The sequence below is a fragment of the Conger conger genome, chromosome 12 (genome assembly GCF_963514075.1).
Source record: "Conger conger chromosome 12, fConCon1.1, whole genome shotgun sequence".
In the NCBI taxonomy this organism is placed as follows: Eukaryota; Metazoa; Chordata; class Actinopteri; order Anguilliformes; family Congridae; genus Conger; species Conger conger.
Genome location: NC_083771.1, coordinates 8,830,636 through 8,843,098, shown reverse-complemented (window position 1 = coordinate 8,843,098; position 12,463 = coordinate 8,830,636). Strand labels below are relative to the sequence as shown.

The 12,463-nt window shown below is 41.2% G+C and overlaps 1 protein-coding gene and 1 pseudogene across 1 annotated transcript; both read left to right on the top strand.

Moving 5' to 3' along the window:
- The first annotated feature begins 632 nt into the window (after window positions 1-632).
- On the top strand, window positions 633-2,999 carry LOC133141483 (G-protein coupled receptor 15-like; annotated as a pseudogene).
- Window positions 3,000-6,827: 3,828 nt separating this feature from the next.
- On the top strand, window positions 6,828-12,144 carry LOC133141482 (proteinase-activated receptor 3-like). The gene is made up of 3 exons (XM_061262054.1): window positions 6,828-6,911; window positions 9,813-9,907; window positions 11,218-12,144. Exon 3 carries the CDS (start codon window positions 11,251-11,253, stop codon window positions 12,142-12,144), a length of 894 nt encoding a protein of 297 aa, XP_061118038.1. The 5' UTR covers window positions 6,828-6,911; window positions 9,813-9,907; window positions 11,218-11,250.
- The last annotated feature ends 319 nt before the right edge of the window (window positions 12,145-12,463 follow it).

Below are 12,463 nucleotides of genomic sequence, written 5' to 3'. Positions count from 1 at the left end.
AGTTGAAAGCTTCTCATGGAATCAGGTTTTATTAGCACTTAATTTAAAAGGATGTTTTCTTTGGACAGACTATATATATAATATATATCACCAGAATGATGAAAATAATGTGATTACATTTCTATTCTGCCCTATTTTAAAGGGTTTATAGGGTGCTTGCACCATTTCCATGTGAAATAATATTACCCTCATTTGGTAGGTGCTCTTATATCTAGAGTGACTTACTTGTAGGAGAAACAGACGTGCATTCACATGATTGCTAGACCTCACAATATTCCCAGTGAATAAAGATTCAGTACCACAAAGCATTAGTGCAATTTGCTACGATAACCTAGAACCTGCAAAGAAATACTGATACAGTTACACCCATCAACAATCCCTCAGATGAGAATCATGAACAAAACATAAAAATAACATGACCTGAATTCATGCAAATGGTGGAAATGCTTGGTGAAAGGGATGGATTTCCAAGATCCAAGACTGCAGAAGTGGGTCTTCAGTGTGTGTCAAAAAATGCCCAAAGATTCTGATGTGGGCAGTTTCTTCCTCCACTGGGGGGCCAGTATGTACAAGTGATGTGAGAGGCTGAAGTGACCATGAAGGGACCAAAATTGTGACAGGGTGAAGTGACTATGCAGGGAGGGGAGTGCCAGTCATCTGGCTGCAAAACCGAGAGCTCTGGCTGGGGTGTAGGACCTGAAGATTGGTTCCAAGACTGTTCCATGAACTGCCCTGTAGGCTGGTATTTTAAACCTGATGTGAGCAGTGTCAAGTAGGCAGTGAAGGAAGGGTGCGATGTTAGTACACTTGGGAAGGTATTAGACATGTTGTGAGGATGTGTTCTGTATTAATATAGAGGGCAACTGAAAAATCAACATGAATATTGTGATGAAAATATCAGTTTAAACTTAAATTAATGTGTAATATGTCAATAATAAGAGCTTGACTCCAATGGCACCGAAAAACAGACAGATTTCACCAAATATTGCAATAATATTTATTGTAAACATTTACTGTTTGGGAACAGTTACATAACAATAGCTCAAACTGGTTGATTTTAAACTAATTCATGGCAATTGGTGCGAGTTTGAATTCTGCTTGATAAGTAGGTCAATCATTTACTGTGGACACTTGATATATCTTGGCTTATAACGTGAAAGTCCCAGCCGATTGGTGAATAGTTTAAATGGATTTTGATAATATACATCTCAGGCTCCAATCATGTTAATGACTACAAATGTTATTTGCTACCTAAACTTTGCAGCATCAATGTTAAATCTTTCTGACAGTTTACATTGCAACTGTACACTCAGATTGTACAGCTCCACTTACTGTGGCCAAGAGAAATGGATGGCTATTCAGAAAATGTATAGCTTTTAAGGATCCTATTGTGGGACTTTTGCCATTCAATGAAGGTGTGACTGAAGGTTTTTTTGTCCCATTAAACAACACATTTTATGGGTTAGCACTTACTTCTTGTATGTTTTATCACCACTGGTGTGAAGTAAAAAAAGTATGTTGCTTTAGGTTTCACATTCTTCACCCTCCCTAGTATTAACCCTTTCAGTCCTAAGCCCAATATGAAGTAAATGGTAAATGGTTGGTATTTAAATAGCCCCTTTATCAAAAGCACTGTACAATTGATGCTTCTCATTCACTCACACACTCACACACCAATGGCAATTCGCTGCCATGCAAGGCACCAACCAGCTCATCAGGAGCATTTGGAGGTTAGGCGTCTTACTCAGGGACACTTCGACACACCCAGGGCGGGATGGAACCGGCAACCCTCCGACTGCCAGATGACTGCTCTTACCTCCTGAGCCAAGTGGATCCCAAGGGGTTTTGGCTTTGGTAGAGAAAATTGAGAAAGTAGAAAAATTGTTTTATGGTTTTAATAGGGGCTCAAAACAATAGTATAGCAGTCATTTTGACTGGCTGAAAATCTCATGTTAATTACACGTATATGGCACTCTTGAGACTGAAAGGATTAATTATGAATGCAGCCCTGTTATTCTCATGTTATTCTGAATGCTTTTCTTTCTCTGTCGGAGCAGAAACCCCCCAACGTGCATCCTGTTGGAGCCCCATCTCCTGCCACCATCTCTCCCCAACTCCTCTATCCTCTACATCCATAAGCCATCAAACAACAGCATTGAGGGTGGTGACATTACCGCGTACGAGCAGTGTAAGAACATGCCCGCTGCCCTGATCTTTTATGTGATCCTGCAGTTCATCAACTTGTTCCTGGGGGTCCCTGCTAACCTGATGGTGCTGTGGCTCCTGCACAAGAACAAGGGAGACTCCTCCACCTCCGACATCTTCATCCCCCACCTGGCAATCCTGGATACCTTCTTCTGCCTCCTTCCACCCCTGGAGCTGGCCAACATCTTCTTCATCACCATCAGTGGCACCTGGTATGTAATACGCTTCTTCTACGCGGTCAAAGACTCTTCGCCACTGTTGCTCTCTTGCATCTGCCTGGACCGCTACATGGCCGTCCTGCACCCCATCACCTTCACCGAGCTGAAGGACCGTAGCCACCGCATTGCATTGCCGTGGTGTGGCTGGTCACCTTGGCCCATGGGACGGCCAAGTGTGTGGACAACATCCCAAACATCGAGAAGGCCTTCACTGTCATGATCCTGACATGTTTTGCCATCATGCTGATCTGCAATTTGGCCATCCTGAGAGCTCTTCGCCAGTCAGGGCCCGGCCGAGATGAGATGCACCCTGTCAAGAAGAGGGCCTTCAAGGTGGTGCTCATTATACTAGCCATCATCGTCTTCAACTACTTCCCACCTGTAGCGCTTGTCCCCTTTCAGGACCAGTTCTCCCAAGATGTGTTCTACTGCTACATCAACTATGTAGCCTTTGGCTTCATGGACATCAGCAGCAGCATTCAACCTGTTCTCTACCACTCCCGGGAGAAGATTCCCCAGGTCCTTAGTTGCTGTGGTAAGGATGGAGGCTCAGGAGACTCCACCGATCCCAGCTAAACGTTTTGATCAAATATTAATCAGCTATATTTATTTTTGTAGGATTTTTCAGTTTCCAGAATTGAAGCGCCAATTACATGAAGAATCAATTAAATGAAAAATAAATTTTCACTCCAAGCTTCATACATCTCCTATTCTGAGAATTTTTAATTAACTTAAACAGGATATTTAGAAAAGCATATCTAGAATCTTGAATCATAATCAAGAAAGAAGAAACTGGAATCACATTGCCTTGCTACAACTGCCATTGAACGCTCTGCATCCTCATGGACCATGTCCACCAGACATATTCCCAAACCACCCTGATACATTTGTGATGAACCACAAAGATGTTGGACAGACATGCACAACGTCAAGCAGAGACACAATTCTTGCATCAAAGGCTCTGAAGGAGCATATTTCTGAATATCTACTTCAATATATATATATATTTCATATGTATATTTATGTTTTGGAGAGGAGTGTTTGCTTGCCCTCTCTCTGTTTGGAGAGTGGGGTGCATGATGCTTCTTCATTTGGTTTGCATTGGCCCAGTTTCTACTTCAGACTGGCTAGATTTGGGCTTAATTTGGAGATTTCGCCTTGAGGCTCGCACTCTGTTTCCTCCACATCAAATGTTCCAAGTTACAAATATTGATGATCTCCCTTTGCTTTGGGTTTCTGTATTTTAGTCTTCGTTGCATTGCAACTCCTTGTGCGTATCCTCTGGGGTACCTTTCAGAATCCTTTTTGCTTTTCTTTCTCCTATTTTGTTTTTGTTCAGTGGTAATTTTTTGTGAGTTCCTTATGATCCTTTGTTTATGTGTGGAGGAACATAACAATATATGGTGATTCTTAACTTTATTACTTCAAGGTAGGTCCCATCAAGAAGGTAGTGGATTGTAATTTTGCATGTGCCTGACTATGTCTGTTTTATCAATAAATGATTCAACAACATTGTTAGGAATTAGTGATGTGATGCCACTTTAGATAAGTGATGATATCTTGGCAATGACTCGAAAACCAAAGAAAAAGATTTCTGGTGGTGTTGATGACATTCTAACCTGCCTTGGGCGAAGATTTGATCCATTTAGGTACATATTTCTCTATGACCTATAGTAATGCAGATATGGAAGCTTGAAGTCATAGCCCAAACCCCCCAGATAAATGGTCCACAACGAGCGTAAATTTGGTTCCAGAGGTTTCTATAAGACAGGCCAAAACTTATTAAAATCGCTGACGATCTGGCCAAATCTGTGTCAGATTAACCTACTCTAACCCAAACAGGAAATCATGTTTTGTACTGAAAGATGATGCTTACCTGCCATATGTTATATGCATGAAAAATAAATCGTGTTAAAATTAATTCTGAGTGGTTTGATTCTTTGTCAAAATGTCAAATCTATTCATTGCAGGATCCCAATGGATAAGGTGGCTTTGGACTTAGTTAGGGTTCAAAGCATGCAGTGCTGGAACCCTATTGTTTTTGCTGGAATTATTTCTTCCTTTTTCTCCAATAAAAGCATCTGTAGCTCTGAAACTGTAGGTCCTAGAGTATCCATATTTGACAGGTGGGTTGCTATGGCCCTGCACTACTCAGCAAACCACACACATATTGGCTAGCTGCCGAGGCTATAATCCATACATTTATGTTTTGGTCCATAACTATCATACCGCAATTCCAACGGCTGTCAAACGTCAGACCTTGAGGCATTCCAGTTCTACAACTAGGACAACCCATGTCCACCATCTCGACCTATCACCTTAATACTTTATGAGGAATACATTTTTATTCCCTTAGGCCTTATTGGTCCTATTTTCATCAAAGTTGGTAAATAGCTTCAGAAATGCAACAAACACCTTTTAAACCAACCCAATCGACTGTGATTGAAAAAAGAATACAAAGTATATCCAACAAAAATGCATAATTTGCCAGAATTACTTGCAAGTACGAACATCATGAAACATGGTTGATACGTTAACCTAAATAGTTTAACTTAAAACCGACTTTCATTGACTCCCCCTCTATTCCTGACTACACTGCACACCGGGAATACAATTTCTGTCCTCAACCCATTAAGTAGCGTCTTCAGGTGTCAAAATACGTATGATTTCACCCCCACTTATATCATCATAATGTTGCTCCACTGTTTATCCAGACTATAATTCAGTCGGTTAAATTTCAATACACATTTTCGGTTTAATATACAGTAGCTGCTTTTTATCGTTATATTTATCGTTTCGCACTGCACTGTGGTTCTGGGCCACTATATCTTTTTCCTCACACCTGCAATGAGATGAATGACAATAAACTTAAACTTCAAACTCATTGACCACAGAAAGACATTGTCAATGATCCAATGATGGTTACCAGCTCTTGGAGTTAAGTCTAACATTAAAGTGGAATCCCCATGACAAAATACCCTCAATTCCCCGCTGCGCTGTAAATTGTTTCTAGACGTAAATGACATTAGTGCCCCCTAGTGACCATAGTAATGATCCAACAGAGTTCCAGTCCCATTCCACAGGCCTTGGAAGAGACACAAGTTCTGCCTGTGAAGACTGCATTTGTGTTACAAAAGATAGACCAACATGAAGACCAGAGAGCTGTCTTTTGGAGAAAAGCCATCTTGAAGCTAAGAAAAGCGGGAAAAATGAGAGCCATTGCACAAGCATTGTGGATGGCTTCTACAACTTGCAATGTCCTGAAAAAGAAAGAAGCTGCTGGTGTACTAAGCAACATAGATCGAACAGGTCAACCAAGGAAAACAAAAGCAGTTGATGAAATAATGATTGTGAGAGCTGTGAAGAAAACCCAGAAAATCAGTGAGTTACATCTCAATCAACCGTTTGAAGACAGCAGCAATATAGAGGCTATACCACAAGATGCAAACCACTCATCAGTAGTAAAAATCGGAAGGCGAGATTACAATTTGCAAAGAAGGTCAGTGATGAGCCACAAAAGTTCTGGAACAAAGTTTTATGGACTGATGAGACCAAGATTAACCTCTACCGAAGTGATGGAAAGGTCAAAGTGTAGAGAAAGAAGGGATCCGCTCATGATCCAAAACACAGAAGCTCATTGTGAAGCATGGTCTGTGAAACAAAGAACAACAGAAAGAGGCTGCAGTAAAAGCCTGGAAAAGCATCACAAAAGAAGAATGCAACAGTTTAGTGATGTCAATGGTTCGCAGGCTTGATTCAGTTATTGCAAGCAAGGAATAAACTACCAAATATTAAATATGACTTACTTTCATTGACTTAAATACTCTCTGTACCAATTCTTGTGCTCATGTAAATAATGGGTGGTCTGATATCAAAGGTGCTGTGTTCTAAGTAGTTTAACACGTCTAGGTGTAAATTCCAGGAAATAAAAGATGAAATTCTGAAATTGTGCCTAGTGTTCATTTTTTTATCTCAACCCAAAATTGTAGCCTATTCAGTGTATTGCAAAAACCGTAACTGGTCTACTATTCGTTTAAAAAACTTGATGTCATTGTATGCCTTGGAAAAGAGATAGGCTATGATTCAATACAAGAAGTACAGCAGGATACACACACACATTTAAATCCGAACCACCAGTAGCGGCACAAATGCAGCTCCTGCAAGTCCTAGGTCTAATGTCACATGAGCTTTCAGTGCGCAATACATTAGTCTATATAACGCATCTCACGGACGCATAAATCATTCACTGTATTTAATCAAATACAGCGGGTGCAAGAATACAGATTTCAAACATGAACACTACAATGGGGCCAAAATACAAGACTACACTTATATCCTAAAATACCATGGCGAGTACAAATAAAATGTAACTCACCCTGTCTGAGGCTCCATCTGTATGCTACAGCTGAAGGAAGCAGCCTAATCTTCTCCTCATCCTTCCACTCGTCTATGAACTTCAGCGAGGGTGCCTTTATGTAGCTGGAGAAGGTTGGTATTGTGTTTTTACAGCAGGATTAGGTGAGGCTTGCTTTTATGTAGCTAGCTATCTAGGAAAGTTGAATATTGCGTTTATACCACGCGTCTGTGACGCTTGCTGCCCCAATGAAAACGTTCGTGAGTGTGGAAATGCAATTCCTTACAGTGCTTGAGGCCCTCAAAGTCAGAACAATCATAACGTTAGTACAGCTTAATTTGAACTGGCAGAATGATGAGCAGAGTGCTTATTATCCCTTGAGTTTTTGGGCGATAAACTGACAAACCGAAGGAAACTCGATAATTTGAGGTTTCATTCTCTCTATTTTCCTAACGCAAATACATTTCCCTATGTTATTGACTATTGAAGAATACTCAGTGTTCTCCGTTTTAGTTTCTTCCAACGGTTTCGTCCAGCATAGCATACTTTCTTTGCAGAAACAGTCAGTGACGTATTTTCCAGCAAAAGGCAAGGTATAGTGGGATTGAAAGGGGGGGGGGTTTGCTGGCTTACTGTGTGTAAAAACGTGTATCTTTAGCTAGTTCTTTTCGGAAGCAGTCTATTTGAGTTTTTCACCTCGTAAAAGTGGAAAACGTCCTTGCGCACACACGCATTTTAAGCGAATTGGTTAGCTGGAAAATAACAAATAGCCGTTCGCTGTTCTTACAGAAAAGTTAGCGCACATTGTGTATATGTGCTGAACAAGTGATATTTTTCCGGCTAACGTTAACAAGCCATCGCTAGCTATGTTGTCTGTAATGTTAACAGTTTATGAGCTCGAACTTCTGTCTTGAAATTTTCTCTCTATGTGGCGACAGCTGTGGTCAAAGCCAAAGAACAGTAAAGCCATCTTTGATGCTTAGGTGAGAGCGGAGGGCTCTCGACCACTAAATCAATCGAATTACGTTTACGCTTATTTTTTTTAGGCGGAACCGGGAGGATTTAGGCGATGATTAGGATTAACCCTTTGAACAGTAGCTAGGTTTTCTGGAATGATTCGAAATGTGTGTTCGAGAACTCCATTGCTTTCAATTACCAGTAGTGATTGTGTACATCAGCATTAAAATGTTCAGTTAAAAACATTCTAACCAAATTTGTGATCTCACACATCCATATCTAAAGCTTCATTCCATGTCTCGGCCCTTGAGTTGCTGATCCCTGCAATAGAGTTTTAGGTAGTGTTACAAAACTATTTGATGCTGCTTCAGATAAGCAACAATATCTCAGCAACACTCAAATATCCAAGATAAATCAACCCCACAATATGTATGGCATACATACAGTATGTATATATGTATGTATGTATGTACATAACAGTACAGGCTTGAATGCGTGACCCCATACAGTAGCTGTTATGCTGTAGGGTTTGGGTCCACTTAGAGGGTTGGTTCACTGCAAATCAATACCCACAATGAAATATTCTATCCAGATGGTCGCTTCCAGGATACCCCCATCCACAGGGAATGAGAATCACTGAATGGTTTGATGATCATGAGAATGTCAGTCACCAGATCTTAACCTAACTGAACACCTACGGAAGATTTCAGACTGATGTGTTGGAGTGCGCTCTCCACCACCATCACAATGGCCCAACACCTTAAGAAGACACTTTATGCTGGTTTATCCTTTGTCACCTGTCTGTATGTGCAAAATAAAGAGCTGGTGAATACCTATTATATATGACCTACAGTAACAGAGATTAGGCAAGTGAAAGTCTTAAGAGTAAAGCTAATCAATGCAATCTGTGTTAGCCTAGATCTCCCAGATTAATAATCTGAAAAGTGCAATTTAGGTTCCAGGGGTTTCTTACGTGGCCAAATCTCATTAAAATCTATGACGATGCATTCTACAAGTGTGTTAAATGGACATGTATTTACCAATCAACGCTGGAACCGAAAAGAAACTCTAAAAGAAAAGAAGTACCATTACTCTGGACTACAGAGATGGATGGATTTAAAAAACCAAGAATCAATATACAATGAAATCAGTTTATAAAACATGTATGCACATACAAATTACTCTGGAAGATATACATAAAATAAAGCTGGTGAAATCTGGATTAGGTATTGATTAGATGAACACTAAATCCACAAAACTGCTTTTGCAATCCTTTCTTATGACCAACCAATAAAGTAAAGAAAGGCAGCATGTTGATTACTTCTTACCTATTAATTGTATTAATTGAGTACATATTTCCTTATATGCTGATATGATTATTTGATTCACCCAATTACTGCTGTCATAATCCCTTTGTAATTCACTGAATACACTGTTATAAATGATGTCAGTGTACTGAAACCAGAGTCCCTGCAAGGAAAATTAATGACTAATTTATCCAGGCAATCCGGACTGAAGGGAGACTGAAAACACATGAATTTGACAAGGAGTCCAGTGCTGCTGCTTGACACCAAGACTGAAAATCACTGTGTCACCCACATGTAACATGTTTCACTTTGTTACACCAAATTTCAGAAGTGTACCTGTGTACTGTTGCATCACTTGTTTACAGCAAATTTACATCAAGCACCAATGGCACATTGCATCACGGCCAATCGGTGCGAACGCTGACGGGCTGCAACAACACGCTTTTCAAAGAATACCCTCTTCTGTCAATTCACTGCTCATGGGTCAAAAATATTTTTTAATAAAATTTTCCTTTGCCATGTAATACCTGTGTAACTGTGTTCTTTTATGCAAAGCTTTTATGGTCTGTAGCCATCACACTCCTCGGTAAACTGGAGGTGAGACATTGCCCCTGCTGGAAATTTGCCAAGCACCCCACCCCTTCCCCACTGTTTTGATTGGCCAGAGTCAAATGCAGATTGGGGGGCTTCTGCTCAGAGATTGGACAGAGGCATGATCCCAGCAGTGCTGAAGTATCAGTGATGGGGTTTCCCTATATCTCTGTATTCCAGTCTCTGCTTCACTTCACACAGTCCAGACAGGGGTTCATGCAGGACTTACCTGAGACAGCACGGATAATTTAGGACAAATTGCACCGCCTGCACTGGTAAGATTATTTAAAATGCCCTTTTTGCATGATGTTTATTTGTTATTCATTTCAATGAAAGAATATGGACCATGGACTCAAGTTCAATGCATTGCTGTGGCTGTTAATACATTGAAAGTGTATTTGTGTACATCAAGTGCATTTGTGTAGAATAAGCCACAGCCACATTGTAAGAGTTTAAATCTACACGGGCAATTTTGTATCTATGAAGACATAACTCCTTGTAAATAGTGCTAGAACATATTGATTTTACACACTTTGGAATTCGGTCGATATTTGAACTTTATTTAATATAAATTTTCAATTGAGGGAAGTGAACTCCCTTTAACATGGTATGAAGATGAAGATAATGTTTTGAAGGCTTTGTGAATACTAATTCAGCAGAAGCTCTTGTAGCCAGAGCAGTTCAATGTAGGAGAGCAGAAGTGCATTGACCTGATTCATACCTGCAGTCGTGCCAGACTTGGGAAGCAGCATTCCCAGACCAGCGATTATAGATCATGGAAAGTACAATTTCCAAGTACCTCAATGTAAATTACGACACAAATTGAATCTATAACAGTCATTCAGAGAAGAAATATAAAAACATAATAAGCCGTAAAAAGTACCGTAACCTGAATTTAATAATGTTGGGACTGTGAGGGGGAAGGGATGCGTTTCTGAGATTCAGACTGAAGAAGTGGGTCTCCAGTCTGAAAATGATTCTGCTGACCACTTTTGAGCAGTTTGTTCCTCAAGGCTGTGGAACTGAGAGCTCTGGCCGGGGTGTATTACATTAATGTTATTTGGTAGACACTCTTATCCACAGCGACATATAGTTGATTAGACTATGCAGGAGACAATCCTCCCCTGGAGCAATGCAGGGTTAAGGGCCTTGCTCAAGGGCCCAACGGCTGTGCAGATCTTATTGTGGCTAGAACCACCAACCTTGCATGTCCCAATCATTTACCTTAATCATTACGCTACAGGCCGCCCTATGTAGGGATTGAAGATTGGCACAAGGAAAAGTTAACAGAAAAGCTAGACATGTGTAGCATGTGATGTGTAGAGTGATGATGTGTGTGGTGTCACCCATGGAGAGAAGGTATCTGCTACACATGTCTAGCTTTTCTGTTAACTTTTCCTTGTGCCAATCTTCAATCCCTACATAGGGCGGCCTGTAGCGTAATGATTAAGGTAAATGATTGGGACATGCAAGGTTGCCCATTGTTGCAACTGATGCCCACAATTATTGCCCCAAAAGTTGCCTTGTGTAGCATCACCTTTATTCTCCTGTTACTGTGAATGCTTTCCCTTCTCTCTCTGAGCAGAAGCCCCCCCAATCTGCATCTCCTGGGAGCATCATGAAGACCAGCTTCAACCCCTCCATCCACATCCATAAGCCATCGAACATCACCGTTGGAGGCGGTGACGTTACCTTGTACGAAGGATGTAAGCACATGCCAGAGGTCCTGATCTTTTACTTGACCTTGCAGTTCATCAACTTGTTCCTGGGGATCCCTGCTAACCTAATAGTGCTGTGGCTCCTGCACAAGAACAAGGGGGACTCCTCCACCTCCGACATCTTCATCCTACACCTGGCTGTCCTGGATATCTTCTTCTGCCTCATCCCACCCCTGGAACTGGCCAGTATAGTCTTCCTCACTACTGGCACCACCTGGTATGTACTGCGCTTCTTCTACGGAGTGAAAGACTGTTCTCTGCTCTTCCTCTCCTGCATCTGCCTGGACCGCTACATGGCTGTCCTGCACCCCATCACCTTCACTGAGCTGAAGGACCGAAGCCACCGCACGGTGTGTGTTGCTGTGGTGTGGCTGGTCACCCTGGCCTATGCGGTCGCCAAGTGCATGGGCAACATCCCCAACTTCGAGAAGGCCTTCACTGTCATGATCCTGGCAGCTTTTGCCATCATGCTCTTCTGCAACGTGGCCATCCTGCACGCACTTCGGCAATCTGGCCCTGGCCGTGATGAGATGCACCCAGTCAAGAAGAGGGCCTTCAAGATGGTGTTCATCATCCTGGCCATCATCGTGTTCAACTACTTCCCTCCTGTAGCATTGTTTCCCTTTAAGGAGTACTTCACCCCAGATGAGTTCAACTGCTATGTCTTCATTGTAGCCTTTGGCTTCATGGATATCAGCAGCAGCATTCAGCCTGTTCTCTACCTCTCCCGGGGGATTCCCAGTGTCCCTTGCTGCTGCTCTAAGGAGGTTTTTGATCAAAAATATGGAGAGTAGATTTGCTGTTTTGTTCATATTTGGAATGGTTTTGAAACAGTTATTTGTAACGAAGCACAATCTAATATTAAATACATTAATATTTATCATGTATTGAATCCAAATTAAGGGAAATTGACTGAAATTGTAAGAAGCAACACTTACAAATGTAGCAAAATCCAACAGTCTATAAGTACAAGAGCAGTAACTTCATTTAGACACCTTGTTTGTTATACAACATACAACTCTTGCATTTGGGAAAAGACCATTGTTAAAAACCTTTCAGGAAAGAGATGTTTAGGGTTCCACTGCAGAGTAAGGAAAACATACCAATAGCTTT